General features: G+C 59.3%; 1 protein-coding gene across 2 annotated transcripts; it reads left to right on the top strand.

Moving 5' to 3' along the window:
- The first annotated feature begins 365 nt into the window (after nt 1-365).
- NUAK2 (NUAK family kinase 2) lies at nt 366-16950 on the top strand. 2 transcript variants are annotated; one of them, XM_008268522.5, is made up of 8 exons: nt 366-722; nt 9058-9178; nt 11379-11530; nt 11775-11840; nt 13993-14112; nt 14590-14722; nt 15144-15725; nt 16655-16950. In XM_008268522.5, the coding sequence occupies exons 1-8, from the start codon at nt 501-503 to the stop codon at nt 16834-16836; spliced, it is 1578 nt and encodes a 525-aa protein (XP_008266744.3). In that variant the 5' UTR covers nt 366-500; the 3' UTR covers nt 16837-16950. The 2 variants fall into 2 exon arrangements, with proteins under 2 accessions (XP_008266744.3, XP_002717609.3); XM_002717563.6 differs by having other exon boundaries at nt 15144-16950.
- The last annotated feature ends 10986 nt before the right edge of the window (nt 16951-27936 follow it).

Raw genomic sequence — 27936 nt, 5'->3', positions numbered from 1 at the left:
GCAGCCACGCGCTCCCCTGGCCTCTTGCGCCCTCTCATTCCTTGCCCCTTGCCAACTGAGAAGGCAGCACAGTGGAACAACAGGTGGCTCCGACCCAGCGGCTCAGAGAGCCGGTCCCAGGGCCTTCAGCCGAGCAGCCTCCACTGCAGTCCCCGGGGGCCTGGTCTCTGTCCCTCGGGGGCCCAGGGGGTAGGGCTCCCTTGGCCCCATTGACATCTTGGTTAGACACGCCGCGGGGAGGAGGCGGGGCCGGGGCCCAGCAAAGCCAATGAGGGCCGCTCTGGTCACGCGCCGCCGGAGGCCCGGCCAATGGGCGCTGTGGGGCGTGGCCAGCGCCTCGGGCTCACTGCGTTTATAGCCACTTGGAACGCGGCGCTCTCCAGCGCGCTCGGGTGCGGCACTGGGCTCGCGGTCCGAGTGTGGGACTTGCGCGGCGGGCTCCAGCGCTCCCGGCGAAACCGACCGAGGCCTTCCCCGCCCTCGTCCGCCTCCTGCTCGCCATGGAGTCGCTGGCCTTCCCCCGGAGGCTCGGCTCGGCCTCCTCGGCCGCCGCCATCCTGGCCGACGGGCTCATCAAGTCGCCCAAACCCCTGATGAAGAAGCAGGCGGTGAAACGGCACCACCACAAGCACAACCTGCGGCACCGCTACGAGTTCCTGGAGACCCTGGGCAAGGGCACCTACGGCAAGGTGAAGAAGGCGCGCGAGAGCTCAGGGCGCCTGGTGAGTGCGGCTCCCTCTCGCGGCGCAGGGGGCGGCGAGCCGGGGGCCACGCGGCTGCATCGCGCGGGGTTGCGTGTGTGTGTGCGCGTGCGGGGACCGGCCGCGGCGGTCTGCGATTGTAGGTGGGGACGGGGCTCGGGGGCCGAAAACCTCAGCAACACCAGACCGCGTGCCCCTTAGAGAAGATGGGACTTGGGCTGGGTTTCTTTTGGAACAGAGTGGAATGGGACGGAGCAGGAGGCACCTGCTCTTAGCGGGGGTTTGGTAAGCGTGCGTGCGTGTGGCTGAGTGGATGAGGCGTGGAGTTCTCCATCCCTAAGAGCCCGGCAGCCCCGCGTGCCACGGAGGTGTGCGCAGGGCTGAGTGTGCACAAGGTGGACAGCTTTCCAGCTCTGAGACTGAATGGAAGCTCACTGGGACGGGGTTTTTGATTCTGGGAAATATGAAACCTACGGGACTGGGGCCTTTTCAGGAACTCGGCCTGTTGATTTGGAGCGTGTGCGCGGCAGTCAGAGTAATTTCTGTGTCCCTGGAGCAATTCCCTCTGTATTATTTTCACTTTCCCCTTCAGCAAAAGCAGAGAAAACACAACCTACCTCACAGGCTGCTCTGAACGTTGAATAAGATAGGCGAGCGAACTTAAACTGCTGCTGACACGTAGACCTTGCCGTGAGAACTCGTATTTGTATCTGGCGAGGTCGGGCCTGGCTGGATGGCACACTTGCCAAAAGCTAGTGGTTACCTGTGGCTCTCAGATTTGAGTGCCGTGTGCATGGGAGTCACCTAGAGTTTGTGCTTAAACTCCTTCTCTCCCCACCCAGAGGAATTTCTTCACAAGCCTAGGATAGGGCCATATAACCTGTTTTTAACAAGCCTTTTAGAGCAGGTGGTGTAAGGATGGTTGGGCTGTGTGTGTGGCCAGGGTTTATCCCATTGGCCAGGGCAGCCACCGCCTTCCCAGCGTGTGTTTGCTTTTGCAGCCAGTAGCCGGTTTGAAACTCAAGAAGTGGTTTCATTGGTGAAGGGAGTCGATGTTGGGGAAAGGGCTGGATTATGGCCCCATCAATGAGGCCGAGGGTGTTTTTCCGGCTAACGCCTGGCACGGTCCCCAGCTGCCTGCTGCCAGGTTACAGCTCTTGGGCAATTGTGTGCTTCCTGGCTTTCCTTTTCTTTCTCTTTCCAGAACGTGCGAAGGCCCAGGGAGGCTGCAGGCCCGAGGCTGCTGGGCCCAGGCTTTGTCAGGGGCTTAGCTGGAAAAGAGCTGCTCGTGGCTTGGGTGCCCCTTGCTGGGGGGGGGGGGGGGGGCGGGGACTGGGTCCAGGGGACAGGTGGGGCGTGCCCAGAATCAAGGAGCTGGGATTCACACTGAGATCCCATCACTCTGTGTGTGTGTGATAGAGAAAGTGTGTGTGTGTGTGTGTGTGTGTGTGTGATAAAGACAGTTTTCCTTTGACTTTGGAGTGAAATAAACCAGCTTTCAGTTTTCAAACCTCAGTAGCTCTAGGCGGGATTCCAGCCCTTATTACATCAGAATAGAGAGGATTCAGAAGAAACTCCCTGGCCTCATCCTCTTGCTGTGCCTAAGGAGCCAAGGTTGGTGGGCGGGGGACCTCCTCTGAACCTCCCAGACCAGCAGACCACCCAGCACTGTTGCTAGGAACTTGCTAGGGGCCTCCCCTCAGAAAGCAGCTTCCGATGGATCCCCCCCTCCCCCGCTCACACCCATCACCCTCCCTGAGCAGAGACCTCTCAGGGTGCTTCCGGGGTGGGGGGAATCAGAGACAAGAAAGCTGCCCGAGACCTCCTCCCAAACTACCCGAGATTGTTGGGGGGCCCCCACACTCCGAGGACAGCCTGCGGGGTGGCTTCTACCCCGTGTTCTCTCCCACTCACCTTGCCTGGGTGGAACTGCCAGGGGCCAGATGGGACCTGCAGAGGGAAGGAGGGGCAGGTGGACAGGACTAATAGCTGCTCCAGGAGGGCATCAAAGGAAAAACAAATATTTGCTCTGGATCTTGGATATTTTCCTGGCACCCAGATGACACTTCCTCCTGTGGTTCTCCCAGCTCCCCTCCCCCTAAAGACAAAAACACGTGCCTGGGCCCCAGATCAGTAGAGTCCGGCAAAGCCTCCGCGACCCTCTGCCTGGAAGTCTGACCTCCCAGGGGCACCATGAGGGCAGGGCAAGCGGGCACGCTCCGATGCCAGGGCGCCTCTGCCTTTTATGTACAGAGTTGCCCCGTGGGATTTCAAAGTATTGCAAATGAGGCAGTCTGTTTCCTCCACTGGTAGGTGGGGACGCAGACCAAGAGGAGTGGTGTCTGCCCGGTGTCTGCTTAGTGGCAAGCCTGCATGGTCAGCTCCTGCCGTGTCCAGCTGAGGCCCTGGATGACCAGGGGCTGAGTCCTGGGCTGGGAATTGGCCTTGAGATGAGCCCGGGCTTGCTTCTGCGCACTGTCATTCCAACCACTCTGCGGCCTTTCTCAGCGCCCCAGGCGATGCTCGGGGTGGGAGGAGGCACGGGGAACCGCCCCTCCCACCCCCACACACACAGACTCTGTTGAGGGATCCTGGGTAGCGGAATTACACAACCAGCTTTTCAATCAGGCCTGTCTAGGAGGCTCAGGGTTAAGAGAAGAGGGCTCAGATGGCAGCCCCATTGCTTCCCGGCCGTGGGAACTCTGTACCTCAGTTTTCCCATCTGTAAAGTGGCGCTGTAAGAGTCCTGCGTTCTCCGGGGGTTAAAGGTGATCTGTGTACAGTGCTCAGCACAGTGTTCTCACCGCCCCCCCCAGCCCCTGCCATCTGGATCCATCCTGCCCAGAGAAAGCGGGTGGACGGTGCTCAGCTTCCCAAAGCCACACTGCCTTGTCTTCTGCTTTGTTCAGACTCCTTAGCTACCCTTTGGCCCCAGCTCCAGAGAAGGGCTCCGGCCTGGCCAGCTGCCAAAGGCTTGCTGGGCGGGACGCTGCCCTCCCGGCTCCTCCTGCACCTGCCTGCTCAGCACTGGGGAGGGAGGCTGCAGGCGGCTCTTGTCCTTGGGTTCCAGCCAAGCCACACAAGAGGGCTGGGCAGGGAAGCTCTTGCCTGCACACTGGCAGAGGGGGCTGGAGAGTAGCATGGCGGGGGGGGGGGCGGCACACTGTGGGGCTCAGGCTCCCCTCAGAGCCCATTCCTGCTCCTGGCCTGTCGTCTGGCAGGTCTGGTGGTGTGGCAAGCCACCCCCGTGCCCACCTCTACTCTGCCCAGTCTAGGCCAACCTGGCCCAACCTCTCCTCCTCTATCTAAGTGGGTCATCCTCCACCTCCTTGCCCCACCTCCCAGACAGCAGCTGCTCTGGGAAAAGCCAGAGAGGAGTCAAAAATTTTGGCTGTGGCTCTGGGCAACAACTATGACCAGCAATGTCCAGCTTACAGCCTCTCTCCTGGTACCTGGGTTCTTGGGAGGGAGGCGGTGTTTACCAGCTGAACCCCAGCACCCACCTCTGCAAAGAAGCGGGTAGGTTTGACTGTGAGTGGAGTGGGGGTGGCTGGTGGTCCCACACAGCCTGGCCCAGGCCAGATGTGGAGCACGCCTTTCTCCAGGGTGGGAGGCCGGACAGGGTGTCTCCAAGGATGACCCACTTTCATCTTCTGCGGGCGACACCTTCCGTTTTAGGTCCTGACTCTGATGCGCGTGTTGGGAGCCTTGGGAAAGTTGGTGCCCTTTCTTGACCTTCAGTGTTGCCATTCGCACCGCGGCGTAGGGAGTTACACCTGCTGCCTTTCCAGCACGCTGGGGCACAGAGGCAAGAAAGTCATTGGAATGGTATCAGTGGGAACTAACGCTCGGGTTCTGTGGCCGCAGGATAGATGCTCTGAGCAGGCCCCGTCCTGGAGCAGTAGCAGGGGAGCCATTTCTATTTAAAAGTATTTACTTCATTTATTTGAAAAGCAGAGTGACAGAGAGAGACTCAGAGAAAAAAAATCTTCCATCTGCTGGTTTACTTTCTCAAATGCTGGTGACAGCCAGGACTGGTCCAGCCTCGAACGCCATCTGTGTCTCCCATGTGGGTGGCAGCCCGGGCCCAAGCACTTGGGCCGTCGTCCACTGCCTTCCTAGGAGCTGTTAGCAGGGCGCTGGATAGGAAGTAGAGCAGCCGGGACGCCCCTGGCTGGGAGCTGGCATCACAGGTGTTGGCTTAACCTGCTGCGCCACAACGCCAGCCCTCAGGTGACCCGTTTCTGAAGATACTCGGCGTAGACGCTGGAGTTTGAGGGGAGCTTGGCGGTCCTTTCTATCCTTTGCTCAAAGCTTTCTTCCTGCCTGGAATACCCTCAGCTTAGCACACCTCAGTTATCCATCAAAGTCTCAACCCGTCTTCTCCCAGGGCTGCTTTCCCATGCTCCTCCAAGCAAAGCAAGCTCCGGGCCGTGCCTCCGCAGCCCCTCAGCAGCAAGAGCCCCAGCTGGCACGGCTCACAGGGACCGGAGGTGGCTGCGCGGTTCTGCCGCCGCCGGGCTGAGGGCCGGCCTGCGGGGACTGAATCTCCAGCCCCTAGCACAGTGCCAGCCCCCGGCAGGCATTAGCAGCTGCTTGGAGAGTCAGAACCCTTTACTTGTCAGACGAGGACACTGAAGCCAGCCAGTCCAATTAACCGATCACGTAAGTGCCTTGTCTTGAGTTGCAGAGCTCGATAGAGGAAATAAGGGCTCCGGGCTCGTGGCTTGCTCCCCGGCTCGGGTGTTTATGCCTGCATTGGCTTCTTTGGGCCTGACTGTCCTCTCCAGTCTGAGCAGGGAGGCCCCGTAGTACACTGCATAAACTCGGATACTCTGGAGAGAAGGGGCGATATTAATAATTACACGAGGACAAGCCAGGGCACGTGCCCTTCCTGCTTCTGGGTAATCCATGCAGCTGCTGTTGTCCTCTTCTTTGGCTTTCGTCAGCTTATTTTTATTCTAGAAAATAGTTTCTCCGGCTACCTTGCAGATGAGAACAAAGGTCCTTAAAAGGTCGACTCCTCCCGAGGCTGGGAAGAAGAGGGGAAAATCTTATCTGGGCACTGTGCCTATCAGTCACAGATCAGCCCAACAAATATTTATTTGTGACCTATGGTCACCGGTCAGCCGTATGCAGAGCTCTGTCCAGACCTGAGCTGGCGGTGTATCTAATTTAGTTTGACAGGCTGAGCCAGCAGCTAGCCAGAGGCTTGGCTGTGGGGCTGGGATGGGTTGGGGAGCAGAGGCCAAGCTCCACAGGGCAGTGATCCGTCAGTCGCCTGCTTAGGTGGAGGCCTGATGACACAACTTGGTTCCTCCCTGGGAAGTCCAGCCCAGCTGGGACCAAGTGTCGATAGCTGGGCGTGTGTGTGTGTGTGTGTGTGTGTGTGTGTGTGTAGGGGTCCTTCCCCTACCCCTGAGGCTAGGATACAGGCTTACAGGAGGGTGGCTGTGTTCACTGCAGGTTAGCAGTTCTGGTGTAAAATCTCTGGCTTCCAGCGTTGAAGGAGATCCACCCTAGAATTCTACGTGCGCTCCTCCACCCAGCCAGGCTCAGGTGTCACCCTGAGCACCCCTTTCCTTTAGGGAGACTCATTTCTTTGAGGCTTTGCCTTCAGGGCTCTGTCCCCCAAGTCTGACGACTAGCTCACTGTATGTTTGTGCACTCACGCTGTACATGCAGGATGTGCCTAGTTTTGCATATGCGTACATCACAAGCTCTCAATTTTTTTTTAGTTGATTTATTTATTTGAAAGGCAGAGTGACAGAAAGAAAGGGAGAGGCAGTGAGAAGGAGAGAGGGATTTTCCATCTGCTGATTCCCCCGCTAAATGGCTACAACTGGGGCGGGGCAAGGCCAAAGCCAGGAGCCAGGAGCAGGAACTCCATGCTGGTCTCCCACATGGGTGGCTTGAGCCGTCACCTGCTACCTGCCAGGGTGCGCGTCAGCAGGAAGCTGGATGGGAAGCGGAGGCAGGACTGGATCCCAGGCGCTCCGAGTGGGATGCTCCACAATGCCCCTGATCTGAAATGCTTTTCATTGCCTAGATGAGATCCCTGCTTGGACACGATTGTTTTGACTATCCACCGATAAACATTTTATGGCCCTTTGTTTCTGAAGAGCTCCTAACACTTTGTGATTTTACAAAGAATTTTTACAGAGAAACTAGTTCAGTAAACTCTCCCGTTCCAGGAGGGGCAGTGGGCTGCAGAGGGTCGTGGGAGAAGCAGCGGATTCGAGCCCTTCACCCCTCCCCCCACACGGCCGCCCCACTGACAGCCCCTAGCTCGCTGGGGACAGAGGCCAGGCTGGAGCCCAAGGCGGGAGTGGGGGTGGGGGTGGGGGGTGGGGTGGGCGGGCAGCCCCGTCCCCTGCAGCTGCAGCGGGGCCTCTCCCGCGTCTCGGGGCCGAGGCTCCATGGTGACCAGCCATTGTCCTCGCTGCCCTTCTCGGGCGGGCGGAGCGCGGGGCCTCCGCGCGCTCCCGCTCCGGGGCGCGGGGCGAGGGGCGAGGGGCGCGGGGCGCGCCGCCTTGGCGTTGCCGGGGTGACGGCCGGCCGGGGCTTTGTGAGCGGCTCCTCGGGCGGGATTAGGGCTGTTCCGCATTCTTGTGCCGAGCGCGGGCGGAAGCCATTGTCTGCTCCGGAGCCTTGTGAAAGGGGGATTAGAGGCCGCCCCGAGCCTGGCCTTCCTTTCTTCTGGGTCCCTTTGAGTCCCGAGAGGAGGCCCGCCCTCCGGGGGCACCGGCGGGGGCGCGGGTGTCCGCGGGCGGTGTCTGCAGAGCGCCCGAGCCGCGCGTGTGTTCACCCCTGCGCCCTTGCGCAGCACCTGCCGGGAACTGACCGGGCCCCGACACCCCGCCCCCACGCCGCGCGCCCGGGGCCCGGGACCCTCGGAGGGCTCAGTTCGGAGAATCCGGGCAGGGACGCCCCGTCGGACGTTTTAGCGCACCTGCCTAATCCACAGGAAAGGAAACAGGCTCCGAGACCGGGCTGGGTCCTGCCCACGGGGACAGGGACCTGGGAAGCCCGGGTCCCCTGGTGGCGCACTCCAGGCCCCTGGCGCCGCTTGCTGTCATTAGCTCCCTTCCTGGCAGTCGCCGCCCCTGCTGCTGGATGGGGTGCAGCAGAAATGACACCTAGAGCTGCTAGGCTCTTCCCCCAGTTCCGCACTCCCCACTGGCTCACTCAGCCCTTCCTGTCCCCGCCGCAGGGCCGGCCCAGGGCTTCACCCTCACTTGGCATTTCTCCCGGAAGCAGGGAAATCACCTGGCTTGGAGAGACTGCTCTTGGTGTTTTTTTTTTTTTCTTCCATGATTAGAGGTGATTTTAAAATAAATAAATAAATATATATGTATATTATAAAATGTGGCATTTTAGTGAAAAATTCAGCGGTCTAAGCACATTCCTGATGTGTGAACCCTCACCACTATCCATTTACACTTTAGCATCATTCCAAACAGCAGCTCTGTTGCCATTAAATAATAAGTCCCCAATGCGCCCTCCACCCCACCCCTGCGATGTCCCGCGCTCTGTCTCCATGACTTGCCTGTTCTAGGTACCACATGGAAGTGGCATAATAAAGTGTGTGTCCTTGGGTGACCGACTTCTGTCATGTAGCGTAACATTTCTGAGGTTTGTCCATTGGGAACGGTTAGAATTTCGTTCCTTCTCCTGGCTGGGTAATATCCCGCTGTGTAAATATACCAAGTTTGTCCGTTCGCTGATTGATGGACACTTGGGTTGTCTCCACCTTTTGGCTAGAGACTGGTTGTTTATAGCAGGCAGAGTGACTTGGCTGAAACAACCAAACGTGGAGTCGGAGGGCCGGTAATCTAACTGCCCTCCACCCCCACCCCAGCCCCGCTGGTGCCAGTTAGTGACCCGCTGGCTCTGGGCAGGTCATTTAACCTCCCTGGGTCCCAGGTTCCTGATCTGGGAGTTTCCCGCATGCACTGGCCATGCTTGCTGTGCCAACCTCCCGGAGCTGCTGTGAGGCCCAGTGCATTTTTCTAATGCCATGGTTGTGCAGCACCTACTGTGTGCTGGGCCCTGTGCTCAGCGCCAAGGACCCACCAGCGAGAAAAGCGAGCGCGGTGTTATGCTCGAGGTGCACGTGGCCTTTGTAAACCCGGAAGCATCAGCCTCGGGCACGCGGGAGGCCAGCTTCCTTGTCCATCTGAGGGTACGGTGGCCCCGCTGCACCTAACCCAGGTGGGGACCTCTGGAGAGAGGGGCTCCCCAGCCTGTCTGCCACCCACCCTGGGCACGGGGCAGGGGATTTCTCTGGGGGTGTCCTGTGGCCTCTGCAGCAGCTGCAGGCACATCCTCAGCCGCCTGTGCTCTCTGTTCCCAGGTGGCCATCAAGTCCATCCGGAAGGACAAAATCAAAGATGAACAGGATCTGATGCACATTCGACGGGAGATAGAGATCATGTCGTCGCTCAACCACCCCCACATCATTGCCATCCATGAAGGTGCGGCGCTGGGGCGTGTGGAGCTGGGGACCGCAGTGTGTGTGTGTGCGTGTGTGTGTGCGCATGTGCATGTGTGCAGTAGAGGTTGGAGCAGATGACTCAAAGACCTACAAAGGCACGAGCTTTGAGGCTGGGTAGTACCTGGATTTGAAACCCAGCTGTCTGACCCCCGGCCGCTCATTTCATTGCATGCGCCTGGGCCTTGGTTCCTCATTTGCGGCCCTGCGGCTTCCTCGTTTATAAGAAGGAACGAGCCCACCTGCGTCACGGGGTGGTTGCAAACATCGAACCGCATGACGTCACCCAGTGCTCCGCTCCTGGGAGGTACTCAAGGAATGGCTCCCTCTTTGAACACTGCCTCCCAGCCCGGTGAGATCCCGAACAGTCCAGGGGCCTCTGAAACACACTGCACCCGTCTCCGGCGTGTGGGTGCTGTGCTTCCCAGAGCCAGGCCTCCCCGAATCTGGCCCGTGCTCTGAGTCATTCCCGCCACAGGGCTGGCTCGCGCCTCTCTGCGCCGCTCCAGCCTCCTCTCCTCTGACATCAGTGCTGGTCTCGCCGCTCCAGCTGCCCTCCGCCCTGTGGCCCAGACAACAAAGCGAGCAAGAGAGGGTGCGGAGGGGAAGAGGGGCAGCGCCCTCCCCCACACACCTGTCTGTGCCAAGCCTTTCCATAATGTCAAGTGGCTGGGAACACGGGGTGACAGTGGCAGCAGGAGGCCCCTCTGTCTGAATATTCTGGGCTGGGGGGGACAAAGAAGTCTGCACTCCCAGGTTCTGTTCATAGGAAGAGCCAGGGCAAGCCGCTGGCCTGGCCCCAGTACCTGAGCCTGTCCATGGGCGTCCAGACAAGTGGCTGAGAAGGCTAATTGTCTTTCTGGGGACTTCCCTCAGGGAAGAGGGGGTAGACGACAACGCATTGGCGAAGCCAGGCGGGCAGTGTGCGTGCACCTGTGTGTCTGGCGTCTCCCCCACACTACGGCTGGGTCTGGGAACTGAGCTCTGAACTCAGGATGTGGCTTCCCTTGCACCCCAGATTCCGCAGACGCAGGGTCGTCACAGCTGTGTGTGGAAGGGCTCCCTCAGGTTCATCCCCAACCCCCTGTATGCTGCAGCGCTGTGGGCTGGAGCGAGGCACTCTAACCCTGCTGCTTTCCAAAATGCACCCTGGCTGGGTCTTGACCCACAACTTCCTGGTGCAGAGAATGCAAGCACCCCCGAGTGATATCTAGAACCACAGGGTGGGGTCTTAGCCAGGCACCCCCAGGAGGCAGGGCCACCATGGGTCAGGGCCACTTACCCATGTGTTCCCGGAAGGAAGCAAACACAGCCCTTCCGGCCTTGGATCCTGTTGCCTAGGAGCTGGGTCTGCTCTGAGGGGAAGATCCTCTCTCAGCTCCTGCTCACAGGTCGCAGAGCAATGGCCCTGGGGCCGGCTGAGCAAGCCAAACTCCTAGGACCCGTTTAGCACGAAGATGCAGTGTCAGGGACCACAAGTTCTGACACACACCCAGTTGAAGGGCCAGTTTGGTGAACCACACCCGACGTTACCAGTAGACTGGAGCCAGGACAAGGCCAGCAGTGCAAGAAGGCCCCTCTCCTACACGTGGAGGGGAGCCAGCGGTGGGTGGGCTGACTGCCAGGAACCCAGGCAGTCTGTTAATTACCAAATGTGTAGTGCTTGCTTCTGTAAGTGAGGCCTCGTCCACGGGGCCCTGGCCCGGATGCTCCCCGATGCAGGGAATGAGTATCTGGGCTCTGCGTGGTGCCTTTCTTTCTTTTTTTTTAAATCTGTTTCCCATCCTGGTCCTGTGCAGTTGCCACGATTATCCCACTTTTCCAGTGAGGAAACCGCGGCCCAGTGGTTGAGTAGCTTGTCTCAGATCGCCCAGCAAAGCTGCATTCGTACTGCTCCACCTGGAAGAGATTTGCCCAATGTCACAATGGTGATAAAGTACGCAGTTCTGAGCCTTCCGCTCTCAGCCGGCGGTGCCCCCAGGAGGCTGCAGAACCTCACAGCCTGAATTTCCAGGGAGAGAGAGGGTGTGCCACCGCCACCCGTCTGAGGTCATTGCTCCTGCGGCCCCATTAGCAGACATCCCTACAGGGAGGTCGCGTCTGGTGTGTGACCGGGGCGGGGAGTGGGGACGACAGTGCGCTCTGGCAGGGCCTGACGTCCCTGGCGTCCTTGCTCCGCACAGTATTCGAGAACAGCAGCAAGATCGTGATTGTCATGGAGTACGCCAGCCGGGGCGACCTGTACGACTACATCAGCCAGCGGCAGCGGCTCAGCGAGCGCGACGCCCGGCACTTCTTCCGGCAGATCGTCTCCGCCGTGCACTACTGCCACCAGGTGAGCCAGGGCGCCGTGCGTGGGGCTCGGGGGCTGGCTTGCACCCGAGAGATTCCAGGGTCACCCAGGGCGACAGCGGCGCAGGCCAGGCTGGATTCTGGGCTCCGGGACAGAGAAACGTGGGTTTCTCTGGCTCTGAGTCCCTCGGCCGGGATGGGGGGGCGATCCTGTGCTCAGATGAGACCCCTCAGCCCCGTCCCTTCCCGGGTGACCCTCCCCTGACTGTACCCCCTGCGTCTTCCAGAACGGGGTTGTCCACCGAGACCTCAAGCTGGAGAACATCCTCTTAGATGCCAACGGCAATGTCAAGGTGAGCCCCCTGCTGCGTTTCCTGAAGCCTGCCCTCCCCTCCCTGGCTCTTCTGCCCTGTCCCCAGTCAGGCAGCCCTAGGTTCTTAGCGGGCTCCTACAGTTGCTGGAATTTGCTCAGGTCGGACTTCTGTGTCGGTGCTGGTTGGGACCTCATTCATCCGCACCATAGATCATTTGTCGGCTGGAGAACAGAGGGCACAAGATGAGGGTGCCGCTTGCACAGGGCTGGCGAGTGGCCGAGCTGGGCTAGTTAGGACCAAAGTTTCCAACTCCCAGATATGTGTTCTTTTGATGTCACAAGGCTGGTGGATCTTGATCAAAGGTTAGCTTTGATGTGACCTTGTGCCCAGCAGAGAGAGGTGCGTGGCCTGAGACGTCCCCGCCCCATCCATACATGCACACTGGCACGTACACACACATCTTCAGTCTGCGGCACTAAGGTAACCCTTTGGCACCTGTCCCCAAGGACAGGCCCTCGAACACCAGCTTCCTGCTTCATGCAGCCGCAGCGCTGCCATGTCTGGGAAGTGAAATTTAGCTAAGGAGAAAATTCCTGTTGATAGGATAAGCTGAGACCTCAGGGCCAGGTGGCGAGAGCTGTCTCAGGCAGGGAGACTGGCCCTGCAGGCACCTGGGGGGACTGTACGCTCTGGTCCCCCCCCCCAGAGTCCTCCTGAATCCAGGACATAGTGGGTTTTTGTTTTTTAAGATATATTTATTCGAAAGGCAGAGTTAAAAAGAGAGAGAGAAAGAGACAGAGAGAGAGAAAGATCTTCCATCCTCTGGCTCACTCCCCAAATGGCCACAATGGCCAGGGCTGAGCCTGTCCAAAGTCAAGAGCCAGGAGCCTCCTCTGGGTCTCCCATGTGGGCGCAGGGGCTTAAGCACTTGGGCATTTCCCACGTGCATTAGCAGGGAGCTGGATCAGAAGTGGAGCAGCTGGGACTCGAACCGGTGCCCACAGGGGATGCTGGCACTGCAGGTGGCAGCCCCACCCACCACACCACAGCCCTAGCCTCCAGGACGCAATTTCTTCAGTAGTTCTTGACCTGCGCCCTGATGAGTTCTGGTACTGAGTTCATTGGCCTTACCCAGCCAATTCCCGGAGCAGGTGGGGCTTGCTTTGATGCCAGCCAGGAGGAAGGTAGCCAGAGCGATAAACCCACATAATGTAGACAGTCAGGAGCTTTCCTACCCATACCCATCATGTGCCTCCTACGGCCTTTGCCTGCTCGCTGCTGGGATAGATAACAAGTAATAAAGCCATAAAGAAAGGAGCCCGAGTCTCACAAACACCCTCCCCACCCTGGGCACACATGGGCCTGTGGTGCGGTGGCGGGGTGATGAGCAGCCGGGCATTGGCCTCAGCCTCTGACTGAGGGCTGATGGGAAAGGGTCCCCCAAGGAGCGAGAACACGGCAACCTGCAGGAAGGGGCCTTGGCCTGGGCACAGGCACAGCCTGGTCTTTGTTCTGCCCTCACCATTGCTTCTTGGCTATACTGGGCTGACCCCAGGTCACAGCCACCACGTTCCCACCCAGGTGTGGACAGAGATCTGAGCTCCTTGCTAGGAGGGGCAGTTCCAGCCTGCTTACCTCCAGCTTGCCGTTGAGGGCCTTGGTGTTGGCACCAGGGGCTGGCTCTCCCCCGCTGTTGGGCTGACCCTCCTCTGGTCAGTAAGTGCCCACGGAGCCTCATAGGGGTCTCGCCTGTGCTGGGGAGGGGGGCACAGCATGGGCGTGTGCAGTTGTGGCTGGGAGGCAGCACTGATGAGCAGGGGCTCAGGGCAGCAGGGGGACCTGGAGGGCTTCCCAGGGGAAGATCCCAGGGCAATGGAGGGCTCCCTGGGGGATGGGCTTGCAGGATCAGGAGGGTGTGCATGAGCAGGGGGAGTACTCGGGTAGCCCATAGTTGAGCAAAGGGAGCTGGGGGCCAGTGACGAGCCGGGGCTCCCCACTCTGCCACCTTGTGCTCCCCAGGGCTCATTCTTCCAGGGCCTGAGCTCCATGGACAGTGCCCGGTGTGGGATAGGGTCCTGGGGTCTGTTTCCTCTTGCTCGGTTTCCCCTAGCTCCGGAGAGGGGTGGGCCAAGAGCTGCAGAACAACCCATGTGTTGGCCTGACCGTGTCCATGTTTGACCCAACCCTACAGATTGCCGACTTTGGCCTCTCCAACCTCTACCACCAAGGCAAGTTCCTGCAGACGTTCTGCGGGAGCCCGCTCTACGCCTCGCCCGAGATCGTCAATGGGAGGCCGTACACGGGCCCAGAGGTTAGTGCGTCCTCCTCTGCCAGCCCGCCCTAGCCATCCGCTGTGACGTCAGATACGGGCCCGTTTTCCACTTGGAACTCAATCGGTCCTCCCCCAGAGCCGCTGCTTGCCAGGCCAGCATTTGCTCAGAAACCCAGAGGTGGCAAAGCTGGAACTAGAACGGAGGCCCCCGACTCCCATCTGGTCCCTTGCCCCTTTGACTTCGCCCCAACCTCCAGTCCAAGCTCCCCCCTGTGACGCAAGAGGGGCATCTGTCAGAGCCACCCCACCCTGGCCGGGAAGGGGAGGCTGCAGACAGCGTCTCCCCCAGAGCCTCGGTGCCCCATGTCCCGGGTTTGAGGGGGTGCTCGTCCTCTGGTGACTGACTCCGGGGTCCCAGCGTGTCCCTTCTCTTCCATGGTGTTGAGGGTGAGGCTGGCGGCCGTCCCCGCCCGGCACTGCTCGAGCATCCTGGCTGATCCTCTGTCTCTCCTGCAGGTGGACAGCTGGTCCCTGGGCGTTCTCCTCTACATCCTGGTACACGGCACCATGCCCTTCGACGGGCAGGACCACAAGACGCTGGTGAAGCAGATCAGCGATGGGGCCTACCGGGAGCCCCCGAAGCCCTCTGGTGAGTGGATGGCACTTCCTTCCCTTATGGGCATGGTTGGTTATCTTTGGCAAGTGCATCCTAAAGTCTAGCTTAGATCTCCTTGCTACAGTTGCCCCATTTCCTATTGCTTCTGTCCTCGTCCCTAGGAATCCTTTGTCTTATGATGGGGGAGAGGAGGAGAGTGTGCACAGACAAGGGCTAATGACGGGGTCACCGTCCTGAGAGGGGGTGGAGCAGAGCGGTGACAGCAGAGTCAATCCAGGGACACCCAGTGGGGAGCCAGCCTGGGCCGTGGCACCTCTGGGGCCCGGGGCAGGAGTGCCCATGTCTGAAGTGGGCAAGAGCACTGTCTTAGTTCAAGCAGGGCTGGTCGGCCCCTGCTGTCCTGCTCTCAGGACCACCAACCCACTGACCGATGCCTTTGCATTTCGTCTTCCAGATGCCTGTGGCCTGATCCGGTGGCTGCTCATGGTGAACCCCACCCGCCGGGCCACCCTGGAGGATGTGGCCGGTCACTGGTGGGTCAACTGGGGCTACGCCACCCGCGTCGGGGAGCAGGAGGCCGCGCACGAGGGTGGACACCCAGGCAGCGACTCTGCACGCACCTCCGTGGCTGACTGGCTCCGGCGCTCCTCCCGCCCCCTCCTGGGGAACGGGGCCAGGGTGTGCAGCTTCTTCAAGCAGCACGCGCCTGGGACGGCGAGCACCAGCCTGGGCCTGGAGCGCCAGCACTCGCTCAAGAAGTCGCGCAAGGAGAACGACGTGGCCCAGGCCCGCCAGGGCGCCGCAGCCGACGACACCGCCGCGCGCTCCAGCAAGAGCAACCTCAAGCTGCCCAAGAGCATCCTGAAGAAGAAGCTGTCAGTCTCCTCGGATCCTCGGGAGCCCGGCCCGGGCCCCGCCAGCGCAGGGCAGGCGGAACCCCCGCTCCCCAGGAAAGGCATCCTGAAAAAGCCGCAGCGCGAGTCCGGCTACTACTCGTCCCCGGAGCCCAGCGACTCGGGGGATCTCCTGGATGCAGGTGACGTGTTTGTGAGCGGGGACCCCCCGGTGCAGAGGGCCCCCCCAGCCTCAGGGCTGCTCCACCCCAAGGGCATCCTCAAACTCAACGGCAAGTTCTCCCGCGAGGCTTCAGATCGCACGGCCCCCACCGCCTTCGGCTCCTTGGACCAACTGGCCTCTCCACGAGCCCCGCCCCGGGCCAGCCGGCCCTCGGGGGCCGTGAGTGAGGACAGCATCCTGTCCTCCGAGTCCTTCGACCAGCTGGACCTGCCCGAGCGGCTCCCAGAGCCCCCGCTGCGGGGCTGTGTGTCTGTGGACAACCTCTCCGGGCTGGAGGAGCCCCCCGCGGGGGGTCCTGGCAGCTGCCTGAGGCGCTGGAGGCAGGACCCCCTGGGGGAAAGCTGCTTCTCTCTGACGGACTGCCAGGAGGTGACACAGACCTACCGCCAGGCCCTGGGGGTCTGCTCTAAGCTCAGCTGAGGGTGCCCGGCAGGCTCCAAGATGCAACGAGCTGGCGGCACCCTAGGGGGTGGTGCCTGAGCCCCGGGCGGGCGGGCAGGCAGCCTGCAAAGGAAGCATGGTAGGGGTCTGATGCCTTCAGCCCCAGGAACCAAGATGATAGGCAGAAAGAGTGGAGAAGTAGGCGCAAGGGAAAGGCCTGGGCGTCTTCTGCCTGTGTTTTGTGCACGGGTTAGGGGACAGGGGACAAGCAGGGAGACCTAGAAGGAGCGCCTGCCCTAGCCGTGCCCGTCGCTTTCACCTGCTGTGAATGAGTTTTCCAGGTGGCGCCTGCCAAGGGCAGCCTCTTCCCTACTCTTCCTGTGCCCGAGTGGGGCTGGCACACACACACACACACACGCGCGCACCGCCGGCCACTAGAACTGGAACGTGGCGCCTCTGCTGCGCTGGGGGTGGCCTGCAGTAACCCTTCCTTATTTATCCCAGCAGCCAGAGAGCGCAGCGGCCACGGCTCTCTCCCCTTCCCCCTTGAGCCCGAGCCCCCTCGAGTCGCTGCTATGGACCTCAAAGGCTTGGCAAGGCTCGGGCTGCTGTGCAGATTTCATCTCAAGGGGGCCGGACTCCTCCGGACGCCCCCTGGGACCTCAGAGACCCACAAGTTCTGCCTCTAAGCTGCTCCCGAACTCTGGACTATGGATGGATGCATCTCTGGGCTTTCAGACCCTACAGTGTCCTTATTTATTTTTATGATCTCAACTGTTTTGTTATTAAAAAAAAAAAGTGAATCTTGCTGATTTTATTAATGTGAATGCCGCGTTCTGGGGAGACCCGTGAAGACATCTGAGTTGCGTGTGCAGAGGGAGATTGTTGCGATGATTCCCCTCTGAGCACGGGGAGGGGAGGGTCCGGGACTCCCCATGTCCCATTGCGGTGTCTGGAGGCAGGGAGGTGGCCTCCCGCTCCCCTCACTCCACACCCTGACTGTCCACCAAATGATCCCGCTCTGCTTGCTGTGTAACGGGGAAGAGCCACTCCATTAAAACCAGAGAGGCGATTGGCAGCCGGCCTCCCTCTGTCTCTTTGGGGGAGAGTGGAGGCACAGGTCTGTGAGCCTCCCCCTGGGCTGCCCCGTGGGAAATAGAGAAGGTTTATTCAAAACAAAGCCAAAGGCCCCCCAGCTCTGAACTGCCCAAAGCAGCTCCAGCGTCAGCCAGCCCAGCGCGGTGTGGTGGGGGGAGCAGCCCAGGGCTCTAAAGAGACAACTAGATCCCCGCCCCCACCCTCCCCTTCCTCTCCTCCTGCCCCTCCCCCACCGGCTTGGAGCCCCCTGCTGTCTCCCACAGCCTCTGTTCTCACATCCACCCCCAGAAATCCCCTTTTCCTCCAGTGCCTGGCAGCTTCTCCCCTCCCCCAACCCCTCTGCCAGACTCCTAGAGGAAGTCAGGAATGCATGGAATGTCCACCCCCCACAGCCCGCCCCCTCGGCCCCCTGCAGAGCATTCCCGGCACGCCAGCTCCATTGAGAAACTCCCAGGCTTTGAGGGCTGTGGACTCCGGAGAGGATGAGGACAAAGTCTGGGGCTGGCAGCCGGCTGGCTCCGGCCCCAAGCAGGCTCCAGCCCCAACCCTGACCTGCTCTGGTGTTCCCAGGTTCCTGGTCTGGCCAGCCCCTGTGCCCTGCGCCACAGCACTCCTGTCCGTCTGCCCAGAGAGCTGGCAAAGTCACCGAGTTTGGGGAAGGGCGAAGCAACTGTGGGGTCAAGATGGCAGCACCAAGAAGAAATTGCTTAGGCCACAGCCCGGGGAGTTCTGGGCCTGACATCTCTCACGTCCGATGCGGGAGTGCTGGGACTCTGGGCTAGGCTGCCGGCAACCCCAGTGAAGCCCCAGGGTGGGTCTTTACCCCATGCAGCTGCAGAGGTCAGGTGCTCATTCATTCATTCATTCCCCTTCCGAATGAAGCCCTACTGTGGGCGTGGACCACAAAGGCAGGAGGCTGTGCACCGGAGGGCTAGTGAGCTAAGCGTCCTCAGTCCAGGTCCCGGGACTGCACAGGCACCGCCAGCTGTGAGTGCCCTTGGGGGCCGCTCGTGAGGGCTCTCACTGCACGCTCACCTCCGCGTTGCCAGCTCGGAAAGCATTCTGTAGGCTGTCCGGCTGAGCAAGTGGCAACACCAGGCCTCCACCCAGACCTGGGAGCTGCCAGTCTTGGGGGGCCGGAGCCCACAGAGTGGGCTTGGGTTTGGAGAATGGAATAAAGGAATAGAAGGGAATGGAACTGTAGATATTGACTGGGCCTCTCTGACACGCCAAGCCCTTTTCCAGACACGGGAATACAGCCATTTCACCCCCCCAGAGGGAGCCAGGCAAGAGGGCAGTGAGTGGGCCCAGGGAGAAGCTGAAAGGGCGGTGGTGGGGGTGACAAGAGGGGGCTCACAGCGAAGCGAGGGCCTGAGTCCAACGGAAACCTGAGTTCGGGATTGGGGGGGGGAGGAGGGCTCAGTCCCTTCTACCAGCTCTGGCTCAGCGGGGTTGGGGGGCCCCCAGGTGTTTGGTCCTGAGGTTTGTGTCCCCCTGTGGTCTGTTTGCTTAACCTCCTCAAGGGAGGGGTGGGCAGGGAGGTGTGTCCCAGTGGGAAGAGAATATCTATGACCTCAGCTCCAAAGGGACCTGGACTTGAGGCCGCTGGATCCTGAGCCTCACCTGCCAGGATGCTTCATACCAAAAACATTCCAGAAAGAAGGCTCAGAGAGGACGCTGGGCCCCAGGGGAAAAGGCTGAAGCTGCAGGAATATTTAGTGCCACATCAGTGCTTCCGGAATGTGACGAACGCAGACAACAAGTGGCGGTGGGAGGGCAACCTGGGAGAGGGGAGGAGAGGGCCTTCTGAACTCCCCGGGCAGGTGCAGGCGCAGGCAGCCATGAATGGGAGCTCGCGAGCTCGGCTCAGCGGTACTGAGGCTTCCCTGTGCACAGGGAGGCAGGCACGGTCCGCACGTCAGGGGGACCTGCACTTCCTCTGCTCCATCCGGCCGACCCTTGGGGGACCCCCTCCCGGGGGGATGAGGAGAAAGGGGAGCCCAGAGCAGCCCGGATGTGTGGGAAGCAGCAGCCCCCATAGAACCTGCAGTGGGCTGTGCGCCTCCTGGAGCAGCCTCTGCCCTGCCAGGCAGAGTGACACAGCTAAGAGCACACCTCGCCTGCAGGACCAGCCCAGGACAAAGGACTGGCTGAAGAGCCTGGGTGTTTCTATTTACCACTTGTTTATTTTCATTTATTTGAAAGGCAGAGGGAGAGTGAGAGAGGAGTTCTTCCAATCACTGGGTCACTCCCCCAATGCCCACAACAGACAGGGCTGAGGCAGTCTGAAACCAGGAGCCAGGAACTCCATCCCTATAGATCTCCCACGTGGGTGGCAGGGACTCGAGTACTTTGGCCATCATCTGCTGCCTCCCAGGGTTTGTCTTAGCAAGAAGCAGGATCAGAGGTGGAGTGGCCGAGACTCAAACTTGCACTCCAATACAGGATGCGGTTGTCCCAAGTGGTGACTTGACCCACGGCACCACAGTGCCTGCCCTGAGCCTGGGCATTCCTGAAGCAGGAGCAGGAAGTGGCAGAGGTGGGGTGGTAGTGGCCTGGAAGAATAAGCATGGTTCCCCACGGGTGGAGGCCCCCGAGACCAAGCATTCTCCAGCCGCTTGTCGTGAACGGGTGTACAAGGAGCTAACTTGGAAGCAAGTGGCCCCAGCAGGGAGCCCGTCCTGGAAAGAGACGATGGCGCTTGGACTGGAGAAGAAGCAGTAAAGAAGTGAGGGGATGACATTGGCATTGGACGTGGGGAGTGAAAGGCAGGGACCCGGAGTCGCTCCATGAGGCTCGGCTTGCAACCTGGAGCGAGGGTCGGTGTCTGCTCGCAGGTTTGAGGTGTGGGGTAGGCTCCGGGCACTTAGACTGACAAGATAAAGGCACACAGGCGCTGGAGCTGGGGGAGGATTTGGGCTAGAGATTCGGGAGCTCTTGCTAGAAAGAGTTACTGCTTCGTGTGAAACATCGAGGATCGTGATCGTCGCTGTTCCTACCCGCTCTAGGGGTTCTCGGGTTTTATTACCTAGGAAAGCAGTTCCTTCCACAGCTGGCTCGTTGCTTGTAAAGAAGCCGGGGAGGCCGTGATGCTGAGCCCGGAGGTTAGGCCTTGCCTGGCTGGGCCTGGCTGTCAAGGATGGGAGGAGCAAGCTGGTGGGGAGGGGGGAGACCTTCGTTCCCAGAGGTTGGCCGCCCCGGGACTCCGCTTCTGTCTATGCAGGACAGGGACTTCTCAGGACCCTCCCGCTTCTTTTTCTTCTGGAAAACTGTAATTATTTATTTGAAAGGCGGAGTTAAAGACAGAAAGGGACACACACACACACACACACACACACACAGACATACACACAGATCTTCCATCCTCCGGTCCCCCGATGGCCACAACGCCCAGGGTTGGGCCAGGCTGAAGCCAGGAACTTCTTCTGGGTCTCCCACATGTGCGCAGGGGCCCAAGCATTTGTGCTATCCTCTGATGTTTTTCCCAGGCACATTAGCAGGGAGCTGGATCAGAAATGGAGCAGGTGGGACTTGGCACGAACCGAACCGGTGCCCAGATGGGATGGCGGCCTCACAGGCTGTGGCTTAACCCGATGCACCTAGCACCAGCCCCCACCCTCGACTTTGAAATTCCACAGCTGCATATTTTCAAAGCCAATCACAGATCTCATAAGAACGTTAGAAAGGTCACCCTTGGACCAAGGACGCTGCCTCCGACGCTGGCCCGCCGAGGGGCTGGGCTCACAGAGGCCTCCCGAGGCTCGGGCCTGTGCCCCAGAACCTGCTACAGATCCCCGGGGAGCCTAGGCACAGCCCGGCCGGGGCCCAGCACTCTGCGTTTTCACTGGCACGGCCAGTGGCTCTGTCCCACAGGGCCTGAGGACTTGCTCTAGGCCAGGGCCCGGAGGCAGCCTTTAGGAAGCCACAGCCTCAGGAGGAATTTCCCCCGGCGGCGGCGGAAAACCTCGCTCTTTCTCCTGGGGCCTCTGAAATGTCCCCTCCCCCCAACTCTTCACAAAGGAATCCCCAGTCCTGGGTCCTGCTCCGTAGTCTCAGTTGTCCCCGCTCTCTCCACCCCTGCCCTGAGCTAATCCCACCTTCTCAGTTTCCCCATCTCCCCTGTGCAGGGGCCCACAGGTCAGCCGGGGGATGAGTCATCCGGCTGGGGGAGGGGCTCCCAGGCCATAAATGGGCAAAAGCCCAGCTGCAGGTTCCAGACTGGCGGGACAGCGCCATCTCCTCCGTGCCCCTCTCCCCGGGGGGAATTTCCCGGAGAGGAGGGAGGCTGCACCGGATGGAATTCTAGAAATAGCAGAGCTTTTGAGGAGCTGGGTTCCAGGCTGACTCAGCTTCCCTGATAAACAGACAGCTGCCGGCCAGGATTTTCCCAGCTGCAGAGGGAGGCTGAGCCCCCACTTCCTGGTGGAAGTGTTCTGCTAGGTCTGGCCAGCAGCACCTCCTCCCTGCTCCTTGAGATCAGAGCGCCGGCTGCAGGCTGCACTGACCCAGGCCCTGGCCCCTGGGGGACCTCTACAGCAGAACTGAACACCGTCCCTTCTGAGACCTGGCCAAGCTCTCCCCCATGGGATTTGGAGCCGTGCTCAGGCCCTGGCCTGCAGAGCCCCAGGCTTTGTGACACCCCCCCCCCCCCGCTCCAGGTTCCCTGCTCCGTGGGGCTTCACATCACAGCATGCCAGCCACTGCCAGGAGCCCCCTCTCTGCTCAGGGATCCCTGCTTTGCTCTGCCTGCAGCCAGTGCCCAGTGCGCTGAGTGGGAAAACCGTTGGAGAGGCAGCTGCTGCCGGCGGGGAGAGCAGCCTGGCCTGCCTGTGGGCCTCACATGGGGACCTGGCTCACCTCAAGGCCTTTTTACCTGGGGTCTGGGCCTCACTTCACTGCTTAGAAACCTTGCTTGTGGGACTGGTGCTGTGGCGTAGCAGGTAAAGCCACAGCCGTGCAGGTGCCGGTTGGTCTCCCAGCTGCTCCACTTGTGATCCAGCTCCCTGTTAATGGCCTGGGAAAAGCATCAGAGGATGGCCCAGGTGCTTAGGCCCCTGCACCCACGTGGGAGACCCAGATGAAACTCCTGGCTCCTGGCTTTGGTCAAGCCTAGCGCTGGCCTTTGTGGCCATCTAGGGAGTGAACCAAAGGATGGAAGATCTGTCTTTCTCTCTCTCTGTAACTCTGATTTTCAAATACATACATAAATCTTAAAAGAAAAAAAAGAAAAAGAAACCTTGCTCGTGGGCAGGGAGGCTTGGTGGCCAGGGTGGTACTGATTAATGAGTACTGAGTACTGATGGACAAGTGCTGAGTACTAATTGACGAGTACTGAGTACTGATTGGCAAGTACTGAGTACTGATGGACAAGTACTGAGTGCTGATTAACAAGTACTGACTACTGATTGACAAAGACCAACACTGCTGCTGCCAAACCAGCTGATGAGCCCATTCGCGACCTCTAGGAAATTTCACACCAGGGGACCCTACGTCCAGGGCCGTCCAGAGCCGAGTTCACAGGGAGACTGGAGAGCTGGGTTGTGGCGCCAGCGGAGCGTCTCTGTGGTGGTGTGGCCTCTGGGCCAGGACTCGGTCCCTGGGCATCACCGTCAGGACACCCTTCCCCTTCGATGCTGCGGAGACAACCTCCTGGGTGCGCACATCCTTGTGTCCCCAGAGCACACGGCAGCCACTTCGAGAGTCACCTTCCCAGTCCCTGCAGGCCCACCACGTTGTCATAAGGATTTGCTGAGACGACACACGAGCGTGCTTGCTAGGCAATACCTCACCCAGGAACACCAAGCAGCGAGCACAGCTACTCAATGGCTGCCTGTGTTCACGGAGGGCCTCCTCCTGCTTTCCTGGCCCCAGCCCCTGGTTTACGAAGGGGAATCTGATCGTTAAATCAGTGAAAGCCCATCCCTTAATAAACCCATGAGCATTCGCTGAGACCTCACTATTGTTCTGGGTGCCGTGGAAAACACCGAAGCCATTTGGATATGGTCCCCTCCCTCCAGGAATTTCTCTATCATAAAGCTGGAGCCATAAATGAACACCCACAGGGTGGTTGTTAACAGCTCAGGGTGACTGGATGAGGGCGTGGGGCTGCTACAGAGGAGCCGCAGGGAGATGTTCAAGTCCCTTGCGCTGGTGGTCAGGGACCCGCCTGCATCTCAGCCCATACTCTGGTCACTCAAGGCCTAAGCCCCCTAGCTGCAGGGCTCTGGGGGCCTGAGCCTCAAGGCAGGGTCCACCTGGAGGGCCCTCGGCTGTGGCTGAGAGTCCAGAGTCCTTCGCTACACGCAGGTTGGCCTTGCTCTTCCCAAGCCTGGGCAGATGGCTGAGTGAGGGTCTGGATGAGCAGAGACGTGGTCCAGATGCGCGTGGGAGGCAGAGCTGGTTGGCTCCCACCCTCTCAGTCGTGGGGCAGGCTCGGGACCCTGCTTCCCCCGGAGCGAGAGCTCCCACAGCCTCATCCAGTCTGCTCACCCCAACCGGAGAGGGTGACTTTCTCTAGATGCCTCTTAGAGGGAGGACAGAGCCACCACTGCTGCTCAGCTTGGGCCGCCCTGTGAGCTGTGTGTTCCTTGTCTGGGACCGCCGGGATGCTCTCTGGGCCACACTAGGACACTAGGAGAGATCCAGCCTCAGCCTCCCCCAGCCCTACTACTTACCCCAGCAATAAGAACCAGCTTCGAATCATGTGAAATTTTATGTGTGGGATCACCCTACCCCCATCCAGAATTGGCTGAGAGAGCCAAGGATGCTAACCACCACGGAAGTTCCTGTGCTAGAGCACCGGTTCCCAAAGTGCGGCCCTGGGACCCCCGGGGTTCCCCAAATCTTTTCAGTGGTTATACCTGATTAGAGCGCTCTCTCTCTCGCTCTCTCTCTCTCTCTCTCTCTCCCCATTATTTATTTGAAAGGCAGACTGACAGAAACAGTGAAGGAGATTTTCCGTCTGCTGCTTCACTCCCCAGATGGCCTCAATGGTCTGGGCTGGGCCAAGCCAAAGCCAGGAAGGGGCCTGGAGCTGCGTCTGGATCTCCCACGTGAATGGTAGGGGCCAAGCACTTGGGCCGTGCTCCGCTGCTTTCCCAGACGCATGAAGAGGGAGCTGGATGGGAAGTGGAGCAGCCGAGACTTGAGTCAGCCTTCCAGGGTCAGAAGCAGCAGCTTAACCCACCACAACGCCAGCCTCACAACTCATTTTCCAAAGGTTTTTAATTTTCTTTTATTTGAAAGGCAGAATGATGAAAGATGTCTTTTTTTTTTCCTAAAAAGATTTATTTAATTTATTTGAAAGAGTTACAGAGAGGCAGAGGCAGAGAGGGAAAGAGAGAGAGAGAGAGAGATCTTCCATCCACTGGTTCACTCCCCAGATGGCCACAATGCCAGAACTGAGCCAGGCCAAAGCCAGGAGCCAGGAGCTTCATCCGGGTCTCCTACATGGGTGTAGAAGCTCAGGCACCTGACCGTCTTCCACTACTTTCTCAGATGCATTAGGAGGAAGCTGGATCAGAAGTGGACTAACTGGGATTTGAACCGGCGCCCATATGGGATGCCAGCCCTGCAGGCAGCAGCTTCAGCTCCTTCACCACAGCGCTGGCCCCAGAAAGCTATCTTCCCTCTGCTGGTTCACTCCCTGATGTCCACAGCACAGGGCTGTGCGCAGGGTGCGTAGGGCTGAAACCAGGAGCCAGGAACTCCATCCAGGTCTTCCACCTGGTGGCAGGGGCCCAGGTTCCTGAGCCATCACCTGCTGCCTCCCAGACTGTGTCAGCAGGAAGCTGGATTGGAAGCATAGGAGCCAGGAGTACAACCGGCACTCTGAAGTGGGATGTGCGTGTCCACGTGGCAGGCAGCCAGCCACTAGGTCCCAATGCCTGCCCCTGTCTTCAGGTTTCAAGAGTGCGAAGAGGGGCCGACACTGTGGCGTAGTGGGTAAAGGCACCGCCTGCAGAGCCGGCATCCCATATGGGCACCTGTTCGAGTCCCAGCTGCTCCACTTCCGATCCAGCTCTCTGCTATGGCCTGGGAAGGCAGTGGAAGATGGCCCGAGTCCCTGGGCCCCTGCACCCACATGGGAGACCTGGAAGAAGCTCCTGGCTCCTGGCTTTGGATTGGCACAGCTCCAGCTGTTGAGGCCACTTGGGGAGTGAACCATCAGATGGAAGACCTCTCTCTCTCTCTCTCTCTCTCTCTTTCTCTCTGTGTCTCCTTCTCTGTGTAACTCTGACTTTCAAATAAATAAATAAATCTTTTTAAAAATAAAAGTGCGAAGATCAGAATGTCTGAGGACGTCTGCTGTCCTGAGAAGGGGATACAGCAGGGAGGACCGCACGTCCCATCGAGGACACCCAGGCACATTGAACTTCAGACAGTGAATAATATTTTAGCATAGTATTGCTTGGGACATGCTTAACTTTAAAAATGAGCCATTGTTTATCTGGAATTCAAATTTAAATGGGAGGCGGCTGACGCCATGGCACAGTGGGTTAAGCTGCCACCTGCGATGCCAGCATCCCATAGGGGCACCAGTTCAAGTCCTGGCTGCTCCACTTCTGATCCAGCTCCCTGCTATGGCCTGGGAAAAACAGCAGAAAATGGCCCAAGTACTTGGGCCCCTGCACCCACGTGGGAGACCCTGAAGATGCTTCTGGCTCCTGGCCCCTGGCTTCAGCCTGGCCCAGTGCTGGCTGTTGAAGTCATCTAGGGAGTGAACCGGCAGACGGGAAGATCTCTCTCAGATCTCTCTCCTCTCTTTCCCTCTCTCCCTGTAACTCCGACTTTCAAAGTAAATAAATACATCTTTAAAACAAAACGAAGAAAAAACAAATTGAAATGGGTGTCTTGTACTTTTGTTTGCTAAATCTGGGAAACCTAACAGCAGGAGAGATTTAGATTAGACAAAAGGAAGAAAGTGAGTCAGATCTTGGGATTTTGACCCGGGCGAGGATGGACACGCTGTCCAAGGACTCAGAGCAGGTCTCCGAGAAACCCGGCAGGGTGAGCCAAAGACACAGAAAGCGAACCTGGGTGTGAATGGTGGTGTTCAGAGGAGGAAGTGACCCCTGGTGGGTGTGGGCGGAGGGCAGGGGAGGGCTGGGGAGGGCCAAAATCCCTGGAGGACGAAAGACACGAGGCAGTGAGGTCATCCCCTCCCGCTCTGCTAAAAATGTGTGTGTCTGTACTTCGGTTCCGGCTGTCTGAAGCGAATCTTGAGATCTGGGTGGGGCTGCGCACAGGACGAGCTGGGGTGGCCGGGGGAACAGGAAGGCCTATGTGGGACCAGAAATAAACAGATAGGCACAGCAGCAGCCCGCGGGAGAAGGGCCCTTTTTCCCAGTTATGAGCACTGAGGGAGGAGGGCCGGAGACACACCCCGCACCCCATCCTCGCCCTGGCTCTGGTCAACAAGGGAAACTCTAAGAAACTCCCAGAAAGAGAAACACAGTGCCTGGCTGGCAGGGAGGGTGTGGTGTCCTCATTAAACATTTAATTGAAAGGCAGAGAGAGAAAGAGAAAGAGAAAGAGAAAGGTCTTCCAGCCACTGCTTCGCTTCCCAGAAGGCTGCAACAGCTGGGGCTGGGCCAGGCCAAAGCCAGGAGACTGGAACTCCATCCAGGTCTCCCATGTGGGTGGCGGGGGCCCAGGCCCTTAGACCACCATCGACTGCTTCCCAAGTGCATTAGAAGGGAGCTGGATCAGTAGCAGAGCCGCTGGGACGGGGAACAGGTGCGCCAGTATTGGATGCCAGTGGTGATTAACCGGCTGTGCCACAATGCTGACCCTGCATTATTTTTCTTCTTCAACATCTATGGAGCATTTACTGCGTGCTTGACATGGTGTCAGGTCTGTGGGGAGTCCTGGGGGCAGGTGCAGAATTTGTGAGTAAGAAGCAGAGGCAGAATTTTCATTAGCAGCTGAAAACCTGGTAAGAGCCATGACTCCCTCCATGGAGGGTCATTGACCAAGAACCACAACCCCCACCCCCACCCTGATCCAGGCAGGCAGAGGGGCCTCCGGATCCTGTGTGACCTGAGCAGGTTCGACACAGGCAGGTTTTCCATGATGCTGTGTTCAGCACAGGCAGCAAGGCAACCGGATTCACAGGTGTACAGGTGCAAAGCCTCGCAGGTGACGCGTGTGGACCCCTGTCTGCGGCCCTGAGCTTAGCTGGGGCACCATGCTCATAGAAGACCTTGCTGTCGGGAGAGTCGGGATAGGTGGAAGCATTTCCTGAGGATACAGACCAGGCTGCTACGAGGAATGATGGGAGGGAGGTATTTGGTTCTGAGCGAAGGGTGTAGGGTGGATGGGGATTGGGCATGGATTGAAGTGTTGCCCTGAGGCTCCCGCAGGGAGGAAGGTAGTAATTCAGCCAAAGGAAGTACTTTTTTTTTTTTTTTTGACAGGCAGAGTTAGACAGTAAGAGAGAGAAACAGAGAGAAAGGGCTTCCTTCCGTTGGTTCACCCCCCAAATGACCGCTAAGGCCGGTGCACTGCGCTGATCCGATGGCAGGAGCCAGGGGCTTATCCTGGTCTCCCATGCAGGTGCAGGGCCCAAGCACTTGGGCCATCCTCCACTGCCCTCCCGGGCCACAGCAGAGAGCTGGCCTGGAAGAGGGGCAACCGGGACAGAACCCGGCGCCCCAACTGGGACTAGAGGAAGTGCTTTCTAACAGTGA

The sequence above is a fragment of the Oryctolagus cuniculus genome, chromosome 13 (assembly GCF_051225735.1).
Source record: "Oryctolagus cuniculus isolate XC-2025 breed Fujian yellow rabbit chromosome 13, ASM5122573v1, whole genome shotgun sequence".
NCBI lineage: Eukaryota > Metazoa > Chordata > Mammalia > Lagomorpha > Leporidae > Oryctolagus > Oryctolagus cuniculus.
The sequence above is the reverse complement of the archived record's forward strand: the minus strand, read 5'-3'. Positions and strand labels throughout refer to the sequence as shown.

Bases quoted from the DNA above. Each gene is read 5' to 3' on its own strand.
- NUAK2 (XM_002717563.6), top strand. From the start codon at position 501: ATGGAGTCGCTGGCCTTCCCCCGGAGGCTCGGCTCGGCCTCCTCGGCC. The intron at 723-9,057 runs GTGAGTGCGGCT...CTCTGTTCCCAG, and splicing joins GCGAGAGCTCAGGGCGCCTG to GTGGCCATCAAGTCCATCCG. The intron at 11,841-13,992 runs GTGAGCCCCCTG...CCAACCCTACAG, and splicing joins ATGCCAACGGCAATGTCAAG to ATTGCCGACTTTGGCCTCTC.